Below are 18,186 nucleotides of genomic sequence, written 5' to 3' on the forward strand. Positions count from 1 at the left end.
TCCTATAGGTAAGACACAGCATGGGTTCATAAAGGGCAGGTCATATTTGACTAATTTGGTGGAATTCTTTGAGAACATTACACGTGCAGTGGACAATGGGGAATGTGTGGATGTGGTTTATCTGGATTTCCAGAAGGTATTTGACAAGGTGCTGCACCAAAGACTGCTGAATAAGATAAAGGTGCAATGTTATGGGTAAAGCATTAGCACAATAGAGGATTGGTTAACTAACAGAAAGCAAAGAGTAGGGGTAAATGGGTGTTTTTCTGGTTGGTGATCAGTGACTAGTGGTGTGCCTCAGAGATCAGTGTTGGGACCGCAATTGTTTACGATTTACATAGATGATTTGGAGTTGGGGACCAAGTGTAGTGCGTCAAAATTCACAGATGACATTAAGATGGGTGGAAGAGCAAAGTGTGCAGAGGATGCTGAAAGTCTGCAAAGGGATAAAGATAATCTAAGTGAGTGGGCGAGGGTCTGGCATTGAATGGCGGAGCAGGCTCGAGGGGCCAGATTGCCTACTCCTGTTCCTTGTTCTTATGTATCTGGCTTTCTTGTATCACCTGTATCAGTGTTGTCTGACTTGAATGCTTCAGACCTGGACTTCAGTACAATGTTGGTAAATGTGAGGTCATCCATTTTGGTAGGAATAACAGCAAAATAGACTATTATTTAAATGGTAAAAAATTTCAGCATGCTGCTGTGCAGAGGGAGCTGGGTGTCCTAGTGCAGGAATCTCAAGGAGTTGGTTTGCAGGTGTAGCATGTAATTAAGAAGGCAAATGGAATTTTGTCCTTCATTGCTAGAGGGATGGAGTTTAAAAACAGTGAGATTATGTTGCAGCTGTATAAGGTGCTGGTGAGGCCACACCTGGAGTACTGTGCAGTTTTGGTCTCTTTACTTGAGAAAGGAAATACTGGCATAAGAGGGGTGCAGAAGAGATTCACTAGGTTGATTCCAGAGTTGAGAGGGTTGGCTTATGAGGAGAGACTGAGTAGACTGGGGTTATATTTATTGGAATTCAGAAGAATGAGGGGAGATCTTATAGAAACAGATAAGGTTATGAAGGGAATAGATAAGACAAAAGCAGGGAAGTTGTTTCCACTGGCAAGTGAAACTAGAACTAGGGGGCATGGCCTCAAAATAAGGGGAAGCAGATTTAGGACTGAGTTGAGGAGAAACTTCTTCATACAAAGGGTTGCGAATTTATGGAATTCCTTGTCTAGTGAAGCAGTTGATGCTACCTCATTGAATGTTTTTAAGGCAAGGACAGATAAATTTTTGAACAGTAAAGGAAACAAGGGTTATGGAGAAGTGGGGAGCAGATGGCCTACTCCTGTTCCTACTTCTTATGTTCTTATATATCTGGTTTTCTTATATTGCCTGATTTGAATGCCTCAGACCTGGACTTTAGCAAGTAGTGGATATTCCTGTTCATCCATGATTTCTGGTTGGGGATTTGCTTCTTTGGCACACAGTCTTCTACACACTTACTAATGAAGTCAGTTACTGTAATAACATTGCTGATGCATTCAGAAACATTTCGCCGAGGCAGCACTATTATTTCCTTATTCATGTCTACTTATACTGCGCACCATCTGGTGTATTAGCATGGAAGCAAACATGCTTCTTTTGGATTATCAAAATTTTAAAGGAATTCTCCAGTGCAAATGCCTGGTTGAAATTCGGTATTGCACAATTAGAAATGCCCAGCCTAGCCTCAGGATGGCGGCTAATGAAATATCAGCCATCACACAGTACGTTTTCATCAGACGTGTCTGCTATCAGCTTTGTATCCCCTTGGGAAGCACCCAACTTCAACTCAGTATTTCCCAGTGTGCAAATTTTTAGTTCATTATTCTCCACAATAATGTGGCTGCATTGGTAATTATCCGTGTGAGATTATATCTTCAACACAGAGCACAAATAGCCACGATGTCGCCCATATCTAAATTTGAACAGCTTGAATTTAGCTCTCTCACCTTCTCCCTTAAAAGGTTGACATTTGTCATCTAAAAATGAATATTTTCTTCTAATCTAGCCCAACTTCAGACAAATGCTGCTTCCTATAAAGGAGTGACAACTTTTCCACTGCCTTCATCAGCTATCCAGTGTTGTAAGTGAGATAACTAATTGAGGGTTCACTTAAAAATGAACTTAAGTTGATGGGCATCACTCAATGGTGTTCACTGCTGCTCAACAAGACACCAGGAAGGAGGTAGTGCAGAGAATATCTGAAATGGAAGATGAATAGGGGGCATAGGTGTAGACAAAGGTCATGGGTAGAGGAGGGCATAATGTTAAAATGGCGGCGCGGGCTCGTTGGGCCGAAGGGCCTGTTTCCCATGCTGTGTTGTTCTTTGTTCATAGAGTGTAAAGAAGCACTTATAGAAAGTGAATAGCAAAGAAAAAGCACTACTTTTGGCTAAACCCTAAGTCTAGGCCAAGGGAGCATAGGTACAAAATGGTAAGGGGCAAATTCAGGACTGACATCAAGAAGCACTTCAGTACAGAGAGAGATTAATATTTAGGTAAGGTTATGAAGGCAAAAAAACTTGGTTGTTCACAGTGTGGGGGGATTTTGTAATAAGAAGCAGTGAAGAAAGTTTCCATGAAAGAAAGAACTGAATGAACTGAGTGAACTCCCTTGTTTATACGGATCCAGGTGTATTTACCTCAGTATCACAACAAGCAATGCAGATTTTGCTTCAAACTTTGGTCCATTATAATTATGTATGAATCTTCCTGAATCATTAAATCAGCAACTAAAAATTTAAATTTAATGAGTAGACATTTTTCTGCTCCATGCATTCTTGGGATAGTCAAGCTTGAAGTGTCATTGAACAGGCAGAGGAGCAGATAATGGTCACTCAAAAGTCGGGTAATGTCATTGAAAAAGGCAGGGTCATGAACAATCAGGGGTGTAGCTTACCGTTTCTTCCACCAGAAAAGCATTATCACCAGGAGTACTATTACAATTACGCCCAGGATAGTGCCAACAGCAGCTCCAACAATAACATCTGGAATAGACATCAACAGGCATTAACAATCCTTGCAGGCCAGCACAAGAGCCAGAAAGAGAATGCATTTCTTCCTTCCTCGAAAATCAATGTGAGTTATGGCTAGAACATTAAAATCTGGGGTGATTGATTTGGGATTCATATTTTACCCCATCTTTCGTAACTGAACAGAAAATAAAATCAACCTTTCCATTTATTTCCCCTTTTCACCGAATTATATTATTTTATCAAAGGACATCATGGGTAGGATTTTATGGCCTTGTTTGAGCGATATTGGAAATTCCCACCCAAAATCAATGAGATTTCCATTGTTGGACTCTTGCCTGCTCTGATTCCTCAACGGATGAGGTAGAAGAGTTCCAGCAGCTTTTTAATGATAAACATCAGAAAATAGTGAACCAGCTGAAATTGGTGCTCCAGCCAACCCTGAAAGCTGGGTTAACATTTAGATTGGACTAATGGGATGAAAATCACTGGCTGCATGAACTCTCCATGTAGCAAGAAAAAATGCAGTCTGCAGTAGGCATCAGCCAAACCAAAAAAAGTTCGAGTCCAACTGGAAATCTTCACAAGCAAAGTCAAAAGCGTGAAAAATTAAACTACTGTTGCATTATCGCAGTAGATAAAATAGGCCTTCAGAACAAAGTGTGCACTCTTGCCAATCAGCAAGGGGAGGCATTCTGGGGTAGGGAGTGGGGAATCTGGGGACTGGCGGAAGGTGTGATGGTGTTTATGAGACACAAAAGGTAAAATTAGAATTATGATAAGAAACAAATAGGTATAGTAAAAAGTACAAAGTGACGAGAATTGAACTAGAAACCACATAAACAGGCTTTTAAAACAAACCTGGATTTTGGTGCATTGTAATCGCCTCAGAATAATCATAGGTGGAATAGATCGATTCACCTGAATTGATTTTGTTTCCATTAAATTTTATTTTTGTAAATCCAGCCAAGCTAAATCTGAAAGGGAGCAGTAAGTAGAGAACATTTAGACATTGCAATATGTTGTGTGAAAGATGCTCATTTGGAATATTGTAAGCTGAAAATCTAATTATTTTCAGAAAAAAGCATTTTTTGCAATCAAGAGAGGCAATGGCACCACACAGGCAGTGCAGTCCTTCAGAACAGGGAACATTCCCTGAGAGCTCATACTAATCAGGCAACTGAACTCTGGACAACTCTCTATTTTACATCAAATTGGTCAAATTTCTTAACTGGAATTGGATTTGTAAATATGCATAGAGATTGTACAACAAGTAGGAGGAGGAACCATGGCTCTTCTTGAGAAGGACCAATGGAGTCATTTGTTCTTTACTGTAATTGCTTGTGGCGTTGACATTTACAGGAAAATTTATTGTTGATTGGTAGCATAAAAAAAATTTAGTTCCTCGTCAACAATATGGACTCCCGTATGTCCTGATTAGCCTGTTTGACTAGAAAGTGTGTTGTTGGAGCAAATAATACATTAGGACAGTGATGAACTGTTTTACACTTATGGATAAACCAAAAGGGTAAAATATCACATGATATTACTCCTTGCAAAAATACCTAACCATCAGTGATACTTGCAGGGCAGCCATTAAACAGATGAGGTACAAAACAACAGCCCAAACAAGACTCTCTTTATAAATCCACACAAACAATATGGCCAAAAAGGAACATAAAAGAATCCATTCCCAAGCTATGGATTTGCGGAGTAGAGCAGAAATAGAGTACAGTAAGTCCCTGTTTTTAAGTTGCCTCATTTGTTTTGGATATAATGAGACCTCTACACAAACTTTGGGTGAATTTTCCTGTTGCGTCCACCATGGGAATCATAGAAGGCGAGGGGCGGACCATGGCAAAGTCTGTTGACCTCGGATGGGATTTTTCAGTTTTGGGGCGAGTGTGGCTAGAATATCCTGCCCATAGTGTAGGACTTTGCTTTAGTGTTTTTTCATGTGGTCTGATGGCACAATTTTGCTGCAGTGAATTGGCATGAGGGGAGAGGATGTGTTGGTGTGGGGAAAAGTGTTATGAAGAAGCGGTGGATTCCCGCTCTGAGAACTAACACCTAACCACTCAAAGAGGAATACCTTGTCTCATAATCTGTAAAAATAAGTGTGAAGTGGTACGATCTGCACTGCAGCAACTTTTAGTGGTTAAAGCAAAGTAACTACCTTACCCTCTCTAAAGTCATCAAGTCACAATTTATTGGTTTAACTAACAGTAAACAAGTTAACTAAACTATTAGCAAACCAAAGAAAACATGATTCTAATGGAATGCTGTTAGATAAATACAATTCCCACTTAGTAAGAAATAGAATTTTAGTCACTCTCTGACTAAGTTTTGGCATCTTCCGGAATATTTTGGGCTTTCTCTGTTGATTCTTCTGTTTGGAACTTCTGTCTTCGTTAGTACCTTCGCTATCAAGATGGAGCTTTCTCTAAGAGATGGATGAGGTTGTGATGCTGGTAGTTGCTCCCTCTGCTTATTGTCCAACTGTCGTCTTCTTTTATACCTGTGATGGCTTATCAACATCCCCTACAATTGGATTGGTCCCAGGTTGCCAAAACCATCAAATTTAAATCTAACAGGTTGCTGGTATCAAGTGCCTGATTTCAACTGATTGGCTGAAATCAAAAAAATTAAAAAGCCTGTTTGTTGTCTTGGTAACACTGCTGCCTGGTCCTCAGATACAAATATTTCACTTTGGGCACTCTATCTGTTCTTTCAATTTTTAAAAACTTTCTAAGCACAGACAAAACACTACTTTTTAAAAGGACCATTCAATACTTTCACTTCTTAGCATTTTTTTTTTTACAGTTTTTATATTATTTTACAAACACCAAAATCTAACATTCTCCTGAACTCTGCAACAAAAAGGAGATGTTGCTGTTGGCAGGGGAGGTTGTGTTGGTGTCAACAGTGGGAGGGGAAGAAGGTGTGTCAATGTGGGGGGAAGTGTGTCAGTGTTGCAGGGGTGTGTTGCTGTTGGAGAGAGAGGATGTGTTGATGTTGAGGAGAAGGTGTGTCAGTATTGGGGGTGGGGCATGACAGTGTGACGGGAGGGGGTGTGTCAGAAATGGGGGAGAGGGTGTGTTTGTGCAGAGGGAGATGACATGTCGGCATGGGGGAGATGGTGACTCAGCATGGGGAAGAGGGTGTGTTGGCCCAAGGGGTGAGGGTGCATAGCTAAAGAGGTCAAATCAGCCTGGGCGAGAGGCTGCCAGTGTAGGGAGATTGCAAGAGCAAGCGAGTTGGGCAGTGGGAGTGAGAGATAGAGAGCACAAGGTAGTAAGTGGGAGAGGGAACCATAGAACCCTACAGTGCAGAAACAGGCCCTTTGGCCCATCGAGTCTGCACCGACCACAATCCCACCCAGGCCTATCCCCATATCCCTACACATTTACCCACTAATTCCTCTAACCTACACATTCCAAGACACTAAAGGGCAATTTTAGCACGACCAATCAACCTAACCCACATGTCTTTGGACTGTGGGAGGAAACCGGAGCAGCCGGAGGAAACCCACGCAGATACGAGGAGAATGTGCAAACTCCACACAGACAGTGACCCGAGCTGGGAATCGAACCCAGGTCCCTGGAGCTGTGAAGCAGCAGTGCTAATCACTGTGCTACCGTGCCATGTAACAATGAACTTGTTACAGCAGTAAAGGGCAAGAGTATGCAAGTTGGCCAGAGGGTAGAGAGAAAGAGCAAGAGTCAGTGTGAGCCTGTGATCAGGAGTGAAAGGTAATGAATCAGCAAGCAGGAGAAAGGGAGTGAGTCAGTGGATAAGAGAGCATGGGTCAGCAAACAGGAGAGAGAGCAAATTGACAAATGGGAGAGTGAGCCAATAAATGGAATTCAAATCGACAGGGTTATCATATTTCTTTTAAAATCTATTTTATTTTAAAAGCCATTTCATTTACAAATCTAGGAATTTAGGAATGCACAGGATATAATATTATATTAGTGCAGGTCCTCTAACGTCCTAAGTAATGAAATCTGGACATGAGCATATGCACTGTAATTGCCCAAGAAGCTTAACCTTGATTTATTTGCACTCTCCTAGATCTTACGTGAATGTCGCCACCATTAAGCTCACTCAGTGTCAGAGACTTTGTCCAGATACGTGGGACTTACCTGCATATTTAACCTGGAAATGTCACACTGGTTAACATTTGGTCTAAATTAATGATTACTCAGTACAACTGAATTAAGCACTAAAACTGATTCCCTGCAATCGTTCCCACAACCTGATCACCCCTGACCTGATCCCACTACTTAACTACCCATCCAACCCAACCCACTGACATCTCTGACTTCTCCAAACTCGACTACCCACCCACTCATTCAGAGCCTTGAAACTTATCTCAGTACAGCAGCTATAGTTGTAAAAAGGGGGCATCTTTTGCTGCCCCGGTCTCTTTCGCTGGACTTGCCCTTTTGAGCTGCAGCCAGGATTGGAAGTCCCAGCTGAAAGTGGGCAGTAGGACCCAGCGAACTTTGAGGACAGTGGCAATATCCCCAGCATTGCTGACCGGAAGATCTGGACCATTAAGTATTTTATTCACTTGAGCAAGGTGCTGCCAGAAGCTAATGACAAATTTTACATTAGTTGCGATGGGAAAATCTGATTTGTTTAGTCGTTTCATTAAATTGCCACTTTTCAGTAATGCAGCCACAATAATAAGTGAGGAATTACTATATTACAATCAGTTTAACAATGTAATTTTCAAAGTGTGTTAAGAATTATGCACGCTCACCTCTGATGTAGGACATCAAAGAACAAGGGAGAGCAAAATATTGACTTATCAAAAAAGAGAAACTGCATCAGTCTCCTAGCTCTTGTTGTAGCGTGTTCTGCAACAAGACATTATTCCCCCTTTTCTCATTCATTTAACTGTGCTTTCCAGGGATTGGATAATCATCACAACAATCTAGCATCTAATTTGTTTCGCTGTGTTTGCACATTGTGCTGAGTGGAAAAGAAAATTATAGAAATATATAAAATAGACGCAAGAGTAGGCCATTTGGCCCCACGAACCCGCACCACCATTGAATTTGATCATGGTTGATGATGCACTTTCAGTATCCCACTCCCACTTTCTCTCCATATCCCTTGATTCCTTTAGCTACAAGGACACGTCCAGATCCCTCTTGAGCTTATCTCATGTACTGACCCCAACCGCTTTCAGTGGTAGAGAATTCCACAGGTTCACAACTCTCTGATCAAAGAAGTTCTTCCTCATCTCAATCCTGAATGGCTTACCCCTTATTCTTAGACTGTGACCCTAGTTCTGGACTTCTCCAACATCAGGAACATTCCTCCCGCATCTAGCCTGTCCAGTACTACTAGGATTTTACATCTTTCTATGAGATCCCCTCTCATTCTTCTAAATTCTAGTGAGTATAAGCGCAGTCAATCTAGTCTTTCTTCATATGTCAGTCCTGCCATTCTTGGGATTAATCTGGTGAACCTTCGCTGTTCCCCCTCAATAGCAAGAATGTCCTTCCTCAGACTAGGAGATTAAAATTGCATGCAATACTCAAGGTGTGGCCTTGTCAAGTCCCTGTACAATGGCAGCAAGATGTTCTAATTCCCGTACTCAAATCTTCTTGCTATGAAGGCTAGCATGCCATTAGCTTTCCAGACCACCTGCTGGTCCTGCATGCTAACCTTCTTCAACTGTTCCACCATGACACCCAGGTCACGATGCACTTCCCCTTTTCCTAAATTGCCACAATTCAGATAATAATCTTCCTTCCTGTTTTTGCCACCAAAGTGGAGAACCTCACATTTATCCACATTATATTGCATTTGTTAAGTATTTGCCCTCTCAGTCAGCATATCCAAGTCATCCTGCAGCCTCTTAGCATCCTCCTCACAGTATACATTGCCACCCACTTTGGTGTCATCTGCAAATTTGGAGATATTGCATTCAATTCCCTTGTCCAAATCATTAATGTATATTGTGAACAGCTGGGTTCCAGCACTGAACCCTGCAATACCCAACTAATCACCACCTGCCACTCTGAAAAGGACCTGTTTATTCCCACCCTCTGCTTCTTGTCTGCCAACCAGTTCTTTATCCACGTCAATGCATTACCCCCAATATCATGAGCTTTAATTTTGCTCACTAATCTCTTGTGTGGAACCTTGTCAAAAACTTTTTGCAAGTCCAGATACATAACATCCACTGGTTCACCCTTGTCCACTCTCCTGGTCACATCCTCACATTGTATTGCATGCCTTCCTAAAGGGGTGGAAAGATGAATAATGCTCTCTGAAAGGAGTGATTTGGCAACAGAATTTCATAGCTGCGACACAATTACCACATAGCACTGTTCCTTTCCAGCCTTTTATTAAAATGTATAATCACATAACTTACCGGTATGAGGTTAAAGGAGTCAATTCTTGATTGATATATCCATAGCTTTTGCCATTATTCCCTATGTTGACAATTAAAGGAGTTGCCAGACCTGCTTCTCTGGTATTTGAAATTGTATTTTTAAGATCTATGACATAGGTCACATAGGTAGATACAGCAGTACTAAACTCTGTTCCAAGAGCTTTTGCATCAGGAGCAGTACCTGTAGTAGAAATGAAAAGAAATTTTAACAGAAGTGTGGAAATGAGACAAGACTGCTCAACTCGTCAATTCAATCCTTTCACAGACCATATACTCATAAATATTATGTCATTGAATCATTTAAAAACTTCTAAGCTTTTCCATTTCATTTGCTCAAATCAGAAGGTAAAACATATCATTTCTGAAAAAAAAATCATATTAGCTTGACCAGTTTCTTCACTCTAAATTTTTATGGTTCCAACAGCTCATGAGTCACAATGTTGCACAAGCCTATTTGATCATGGAGGTGAATTTTCCTGTTCTGCCCACCGCAGGAATTGTAGTGGGTGGACTATGGAAAGATCCGTTGACCTTGGGCAGGATTTTTCCATTTCGAAGTGAGTGCAGCCAGAAAATCCCACCTTATAATCTTCATCCCTAACTTGAAGTCTGCCATTTTGGAAGTTACCACTGGGGAGCAAAAGCATCAAAATGTTCTAGTACAGTTGAAAACTCCAAAAAAACATTTGGGTATAGCTGAAAGGACAAGGAGCAAAAATAAATTTGTATTCTCCAAAACCTTTAAAATGTAGGAGGGGCATTTTAAATAGTTATAGTCCTCAAAAGTGCATGGGAGGGAAAGGAGTCAGAAAGCTATGTATATACTTTTAAAATTAGAATAACTCATGTATGACAGCATGATGTGATCCAGTGTTATTACAGCAATTACCACCATAGATTTCCGAACAATTCTTTTATTTATTCTCTTTAAAAGTGAAGATGCTGGGCCATTGGGATGATGCAATGACTGTAAACTGGAGCAAGGCAAAAATCCGTTTTAAGATGAAAGCCTCCTCCATATTCTGATTATACGGACTTACTTTAGGTATTCCTGAGTGTATCAATTGATGATGAATTAAGGCAATCTTGCGCAGAAGCTATACGTTGCCACACCAACTACAATACAGCGTGGAGCTGAAATATGTTGCTGATTTTCATTGGAGGGAACTTTATTTTGCCTCTAAATGTACTGGAAATGATCTGTAACAAAGGGATTCTTTTGATGCTGGTGTGAGAGCCTTGATTTTATGAGATGAGGGAAAACTGAGACAAGGTGGCCCGCTGCTGGGATCAACCTTTTTTTAAAGCTGCTCTTGGAATGTAATATGGGCCAAACCATTTAACACATATGTTTAGATATCCTGAGGATATTGCAAGCCTTAAGTGACTTAAAGTAAGTTTGGAGATGGCCTCCTACATTACCTGCCAAAGGTTTGACAAGGTTTCTCCCCAGATTTTCCTGATTCCTGCATGATTCAAGCATTTAGATAATTCGGCAAACATCATAGGCACCCACAATATTTTTATAAATGAACCCATGCCCAGGAGTTAGGATTTCTGGCCATCAATCCTTATCTCCGGCACTTCTACAACAAATAAAGCTTAAAAATAAGTTTAGGGACTAAGATATTTGCATCTCTGGTGTAGTATATAAGATGCAAGTTGGCCACAGTCAGGATCATTAGCCAAGTCCAAATCCTCGCAGGGGAAGGATGATTATAATTCAATTTAAAAAAGGAAGTACTTACTGCTTTGGTTTTTTGTGACAATCACAGCAATTGCTTGGAGTGGTCCATTGTTAGAACTAAATACATTTTCTTGGATGGTGAACTTCACTGTTTTGTGGGTGACTGAACGATCTAATAATTTTAAATTACCAGAAAGCCGGGGAGGTCCTGTGAATAAATGAGACAAGTAGAATGAAATGGTACCTCAGAGCCAGACTTACCTATCTTCAATCTGCTCAGCCTGCCTGTGTAGTCTCAGCTGCACCAGTCAGGAGCAATCCCTGGAATTAGAGCCGCCAGTTAATCTGAATGACTTTTGAGAAAAGGCTGTAAATGTAGCTTTAGATCCCAGCGTTCAATTGCTGGGGGTATCTGGCTGAATTTTAGACAGGTTCCCCACTGGCCTTTTAGACTGTGTGAGTGTCACAAGTGAGAGTGTGCGCGAGCAAGTGAGCGTGTGAGAGCACGTGGGTGCCTGTGAGACCGTGTGTGAGTGCGAGTGACTGTGCGAGTGTGAGTGAGAGTGTGAGTGAGAGTGAATGAATAAGTGAGTGTGCGAATGAGTGTGCGGGTGAGTGTGAGTGAGAGTGTGTGTGTGTGTGTGTGTGAGTGAGTGTGTGTGAGTGAGAGTGTGAGTGAGTGTGAGTACGTGAGTGTGTGAGTGAGACAGTGAGTGTGAGAGTGAGTGTGAGAGTGAGAGAGTGTGAGTGTGAGAGTGTGTGTGAGAGTGAGTGACAGAGAGTGATAGAGTGAGAGTGACAGAGTGAGAGTGACAGACAGAGTGAGTGTGTGTGAACGAGCGTGCAAGTGAGCATGCAAGTGAGTGTGCAAGTGGGTGTGAGCGTGGAAGTGCGCATGCGAACGTGCAAGTGAGCGAGCAAGTGTGCAAGTGAGTGAGCGTGCAAGTGAGCAAGCGAGCGTGCAAGCGAGCGTGTGAGAGTGAGCATGTGAGTGTTAGCGTGTGTGTGCGAGTGTGAGTGAGTGAGAGTGTGAGTGAGTGAAAGAGTGAGAGCATGAGAGAGTGAATGAGAGAGAGTGAATGAGAGAGAGTGAATGAGAGAGAGTGAATGAGAGAGAGTGAATGAGAGAGAGTGAATGAGAGAGAGTGAATGAGAGAGAGTGAATGAGAGAGAGTGAATGAGAGAGTGAGTGGGAGTGTGTGTGTGTGTGAGTGAGCGTGTGTGTGTGAGTGTGAGTGAGAGTGTGAGTGAGAGTGTGTGAGAGAGTGTGAGAGAGTGTGTGTGAGTGTGTGAGAGAGTGTGTGAGAGAGTGTGTGTGAGAGAGTGTGTGTGAGAGTGTGTGTGAGAGTGTGTGAGTGTGTGAGAGAGTGTGTGAGAGAGTGTGAGATTGTGAGAGTGCGAGATTGTGAGAGAGAGTGAGAGGGTGGGAGTGTGAGAGAGAGAGAGTGAATGAGAGAGATAGAGTGAGAGTGTGAGTGTGTGTGTGAGTGAGTGTGTGTGTGTGACTGAGAGTGTGTGAGTGAGAGTGTGAGAGTGTGTGACAGTGTGAGTGTGTGACAGTGTGAGTGCGTGACAGTGTGAGTGTGTGAGAGAGTGTGTGAGAGTGAGAATGTGAGAGAGTGAGAGAGTGAATGAGAGAGACTGAATGAGAGTGTGTGTGTGTGAGTGAGTGTGTGTGTGAGTGAGTGTGTGTGTGAGTGAGTGTGTGTGTGAGTGAGAGTGTGTGTGAGTGAGAGTGTGAGTGAGTGAGAGTGTGAGTGAGTGAGAGTGTGAGTGAGAGTGTGAGTGAGTGAGAGTGTGAGTGAGTGAGAGAGTGTGTGTGTGAGTGAGAGAGTGTGTGTGTGAGTGAGTGTGAGTGATTGTGAGTGTGTGAGTGAATGTGAGTGTTAGTGAGTGTTAGAGTGTTATTGTGAGTGTGACAGCGAGTGAATGTGTGTGTGTGTGTGAGTGAGGAGTGAGTGTGAGTGAGAGTGAGTGTGAGTGAGAGTGAGTGTGAGTGAGAGTGAGTGTGAGAGAGAGTGTGTGAGAGAGTGTGTGAGAGAGTGTGTGAGAGAGTGTGTGAGAGAGCGTGTGAGACAGTGAATGAGAAAGTGAGAGTGTGAGTGTGTGTATGTGAGTGAATGTGAGATTGTGAGTGAGTGAAAGTGAATGTGAGTGCATGAATGTTAGTGCGTGTTAGTGTGTGAGTGTTAGTGTGTTATTGTGAGTGTGAGAGCGAGTGAATGTGTGAGTGAGTGAGAGAGTGAGTGAGAGAGTGAGTGAGAGAGAGTGAGTGAGAGAGAGTGAGAGAGAGTGAGTGAGAGTGAGTGAGAGTGAGAGAGAGAGTGTGAGAGTGAGAGAGAGTGAGAGGGAGAGTGAGAGAGAGAGTGAGAGAGAGTGAGACGGAGAGTGAGGGAGAGAGAGTGAGTGTGAGAGAGTGAGTGAGTGAGTGTGAGAGAGTGAGTGAGTGTGTGAGTGAGAGTGAGTGTGAAAGAGAGTGAGTGGATGTGAGAGTGAGTCAGTGTGAATGTGTGTAAATGTGTGAGTGAGTGAGTGAGTGAGTGAGTGAGAGTGAGTGAGAGTGAGTGAGTGTTTTCCAAATCGTGAAGGTTTTGTTAAAATCAATAAGGAGGACCTGTTTTCATTAATTCAGAGGACACAAAATAATTGGCAAAGAATTCAGTTTTCTTTTACACAGGATGTTATGGTGATTTGGAATGCTCTGCCTCAGAGGGTGGTGGAAACATATTTAATTGTACCTTTTAATACATAATTGAAAAGAAAAACTTCTTTGTGGGAAACAGTGGGACTAACTCATTCAGAATTGGCACATACAATAGGTTGAATGTTCTCCTTTTCTACGATAAGATTTTATGACTCAATACAGCATCATAACTTTGCTTCATTTAATGAAAGTCAACTCCTCATCAGAACCCTCACAATAAAAATAAAGTTGGTAGGTGATGGTTTAAAAAATATATCTTTAGCAGGATGCATGCCAAAGCTGTCTAAGAATTCTCTTTTGATGCCAGCTCTCTAGTGCCACATTTGTGTGTTAACTGTGAACAGATTGTGCTGAGTTTATACTTACGTGCAATACCAGATTGACACTCTATACTGGTCGGTACACTGGGCTGACCACATGATAAAGTGGTGACATTCACAGAATAATTTGTGAAGAATGCAACATTGTTCAGTGAGAACGAATTCTGTTCTGAGAAACATGTGGAACTGTTGGCAGTTAAGGTACTATTCCCTGTGGACTTTGCTGCTTCGATATGAAAACCTGTGAACTTTCCATTTGGACAGGTCCAACTCAAATTGAGGATAGGGTTCAAATCCGCTTTTTCACATCTCAGGGAAGAAACTGCGGCTGCATCTGCAAGGAATCAAAATTCACATTTATGTAATAAGGAAGAATTGAATTTAATTGAAATCAGGAGTTGGGGAAATAAAATTCTGTTACATACCATTCCAATTCTTTCCTGTGCTTAGGTTCTGACTTCCCCTCACCAGCTTTTGCTTATCTTCTATCCTGAAGACAGTGACTTGCTTAGGTACCATCTCAAGAGTATTGATCACTCTCTAGTTTCTCGCTCAAGTAGCTCCCCTTTTGTGAACCTAGCTAATGTGCCTCCCTGTTTGACCATGGGGTATCATTTTAACTAAACCTAACTTAATCTCCAATGGATAACTAGGATGAGGAGGTTTAGCTGATTTTTTTTCCCTGTTCTCTAACCCAGGTGCTCCAAGATTAATTTCAGCATCTTCTGCCTAACCTGAGATTAGTTTATTCAGTTGTGGCCATGAATCTAACCTGGACACTTTCTATATGTGAAGTTAAATATCCTAATTTCTAACGTATTTGCCTATTAAAATCAGGAAAGGCATAATGCACTACTAATGAACGATCAGCATTCAGCAACCATGTAATCTAAAAGTTAGGTGAGTATGGAGCTTTGCTTCAGTTGAGTGAGTGTGGCAAAAACAGATTTTCACATTTTTGTATTTTATTATTGTATTATTCCATTTTAGTCCTTGACTGGTATGGGGAGGGCAGAGTTTATTTAGCCTTGTTACTCCACGTGTTGCACCATTAGTTTAAAAGTTTCATGCACTCATCAAAATGGCCAATTATTCATTTTTGCCAATCCCTTTCATAGTCCTCAAAACAACAATCGTGGCATTGCCCAGCTTCTTTTATGGTGAGACCATGTCACATTGATATCATCACCATTTCATAATCCACTCCTTATTTCCTCTCAGTCATTTTGGTTGCTCTACTCACAGCTACAAAATCTTTTTTGTACTCTGATGACCAAAACTACACACACAGTTCCAGGTATGTACAAACCAATGATTTCTAAAATGGCAGAACTCTCTTCCTACTTGACTCAATTATTATTATTAATACAATCAAACATTTGATTTTCTTTATATCCTGTTTCTGAACATTATTGGAATATCTTATATTTATTTTCAATCAAAACCCCACACTCCTATCATTTACCATTCATGTTTTTTCCATTTAATTAATGGTCTCTTCCTCAATTTTAATCCCATGTGAAGCACTTTGCTTTTCGCTACATTACATTTTCCTGACACCGGTCTGCCCAATTCCCAAATATATTCAAATCCTGCTCAGCTTTGAATTCTACACGTTTGTGAGTTTTGTGTTTTCAGCCAATTTTGTCATTTTGCCACAGTCTGAACTCAAGATCACATTCGAACATGTTAAACAACAGATATCACAAGACAGGCACCCTTTGGGACTCTATTTCTAACATGCTGCCAGGCTAAGAATGATCCCTGTATCACTCCACGCTGGATTCTATCAGTCACTTGACTACGCAGCCTTTGATAAATATTTCCATTGATTTCCACATCCTTTATTTTCAGCAATCAATTCATTAACCTAATTCAATGCTAAATAAACAAGTTTTAAACTAGTCCACAGGGAAGACACAAAAATATCTAGTATTGAAGGCGTTAGAACCATATCTTCCAGGTCAATGTTTTATTTTAAAGAAAGGAAGGACATTGCAAAGACAATTGGAAGCTGACATAGATGCTTTTTAAAAAAAGTATCGTAAGGTCTCCTTGGTTTGTCAACAAACGTGCCTTTTCTGGGAAACCACATGATTTCAACTATTAGACCAACATGACTCTTGATGGGACAAGCTGCTTGCTTATTCGAACTGAAAATTGCTGAGGAGAGGTCAGAGGATCATGCCCAAATGGATCAATCCAAATACAAATGAGATACATTTCTGTTAAAAAAAACATACCTATGATCTGGTATAAGATTAATCTGAGAGATGACATTTGGTAATTTTAGCAACAAAATTGAAAATATGCGACACATGTTTGGTGCATGGGCAGTGCGGGAAGTATTTCTGACTGCCAGTTTCTCAGTCTGGGAAAAAGCTCGATCAGTTACTGTGGCAGTATGAGAGGTTGAAGCTCTCTTAGAATGCATATTACAGGAGACAGTCAGTCTATAGGCAGAATGAGGAAGTGAAGAAGCAAAATGTGAGACCATCCATGGAAGTAGGAAGAGGGGATAGCATAGGGGTTTTCTAGGTGTGTTGAATTTACAAACAAGTATTCAGTGCTGAAAACAACAATTTGGAGGTGGCTGATGGCAAGTAAAGCCACAACAAGGAAGGAAGAAGTTAAAAATAGAAACAAAGAACTTCAGGGCTTTCAGAGTTAGGGGAATGGAATTTTTTTTACTACCTGTAATCAAGAGTTCCAAATGGTTTGTTACTTCACAAAGATCAGGTTTGGGAGGGTCAGGAAATAGGCACGAAGTATTTTGTCTTAGAACAGAAAGGTGAGGGTAGATAATACGCAAGTTTGAGATAATTAGGACACAGGGACTAACCAGGTAACATAGATGAAGGATTTCATCTGTAAAGTACTAGGGACAATGTTTTCAATGCTTCAGTGGCCATAACTGATATGGCTTAGGGGAGGGAAAAAATAAGGTGATTAAGTCACAAAAATGTGAATTCAGAATGCTTTATAACAAAATTAGGGAATGAGAAGCATTAATGGCAATGGAATGCATATAACAGCTTAAGTTTGGAGAAGTCAAGCAAAGTATTACAGGTTATAATAAATTAGAAGACGACAAAAAAAAGAGAATTAAATAATGGAGCCTCCATTTCAAAGACATACAATCTCTCCTTATTTCTGTATCTTCCATATAAATTCTTATACCCACATTTATAATGGAAACTGCCTATATAAACTTATTGCGTGTCACATGTCCACTGAGGATGCCATTTTCCATGTGTGAATAGAGTAACTTATAATTGGAGGAATGACGGGAAGTGAGTGCTTTTCCAATATTACTATCACAAATATGAAATGGCTGTGATAGGTCACGCTATACAGATGTGGGTCATTCGGAGCACAGGAAATGTGAAGTGAGGGCAGAGAAAATGGCAAGGTGAGTTTGGAAGGTAAAAGAGCATGGAAAAAATAAAACAGTGGGATTAGCATTTGATTTATTTACTTTAAAGAATGATGGGCTGAATTGACTCTGATAAAGGTCTGTGGTTTATGAGCACCATGTTCTGATTTAATGGAAGGTACCATATTAGAAAGCAAAGCAATAACATTAGAAATGCCTGCAATAAACTTCAAATATATGTTACAAAGAAAAATTACTAAATATAATTGACACCAAAATGAATATTGCTTCTCCTCTTGAATTGAGGTTCGATTTTAGGTCTCAGATGTTTCCCCAAAATAGTTTCTCAAGTGTGGTAACTTTGCAGATCTTGCAGATCTATTGAATTGGATGCTGTTTAGAAAGAGGGCAGTCCTGCAAAAGTAATGACCTTGTAAATGTACTTTGGACCAAAAGGGTAATCCCTACGTTAACTCTTTGGGTATGTTTACTAACCTTGTCTTACACCATTATAATCTGTTTGTCTTTTCTTTATTGCAATAAACAATCTTTAATAAATGTTATATCACGATTGGGCTGGTTACTGTTCTCACTGGGTATCACACATGGCTCCTTTCACTCAACACTCCTGTAGACAAATCTATATATCACCACTTGGTGTTTCCAAGTTGGGGACACC

The 18,186-nt window shown here is 40.9% G+C and overlaps 1 protein-coding gene across 3 annotated transcripts in view; it reads right to left on the reverse strand.

Annotated features, from left to right (window-relative positions):
* ptprja (protein tyrosine phosphatase receptor type Ja) overlaps positions 1 to 18,186 on the reverse strand; it is a 180,080-nt gene that overhangs the window by 44,014 nt on the left and 117,880 nt on the right. For all 3 annotated transcript variants that reach the window (XM_080190430.1, XM_080190428.1, XM_080190429.1), the window contains 5 exons: positions 14,178 to 14,465; positions 11,169 to 11,315; positions 9,400 to 9,601; positions 3,867 to 3,982; positions 2,933 to 3,020 (listed from right to left, as the gene is read on the reverse strand). In XM_080190430.1, the coding sequence (XP_080046556.1) occupies positions 2,933 to 3,020; positions 3,867 to 3,982; positions 9,400 to 9,601; positions 11,169 to 11,315; positions 14,178 to 14,465 (841 nt within the window). The remainder of the gene's footprint in view (positions 1 to 2,932; positions 3,021 to 3,866; positions 3,983 to 9,399; positions 9,602 to 11,168; positions 11,316 to 14,177; positions 14,466 to 18,186) is intronic.

Source organism: Carcharhinus amblyrhynchos, chromosome 6 (assembly GCF_965287045.1).
Source record: "Carcharhinus amblyrhynchos chromosome 6, sCarAmb.v2.hapA, whole genome shotgun sequence".
Classification (NCBI taxonomy): domain Eukaryota; kingdom Metazoa; phylum Chordata; class Chondrichthyes; order Carcharhiniformes; family Carcharhinidae; genus Carcharhinus; species Carcharhinus amblyrhynchos.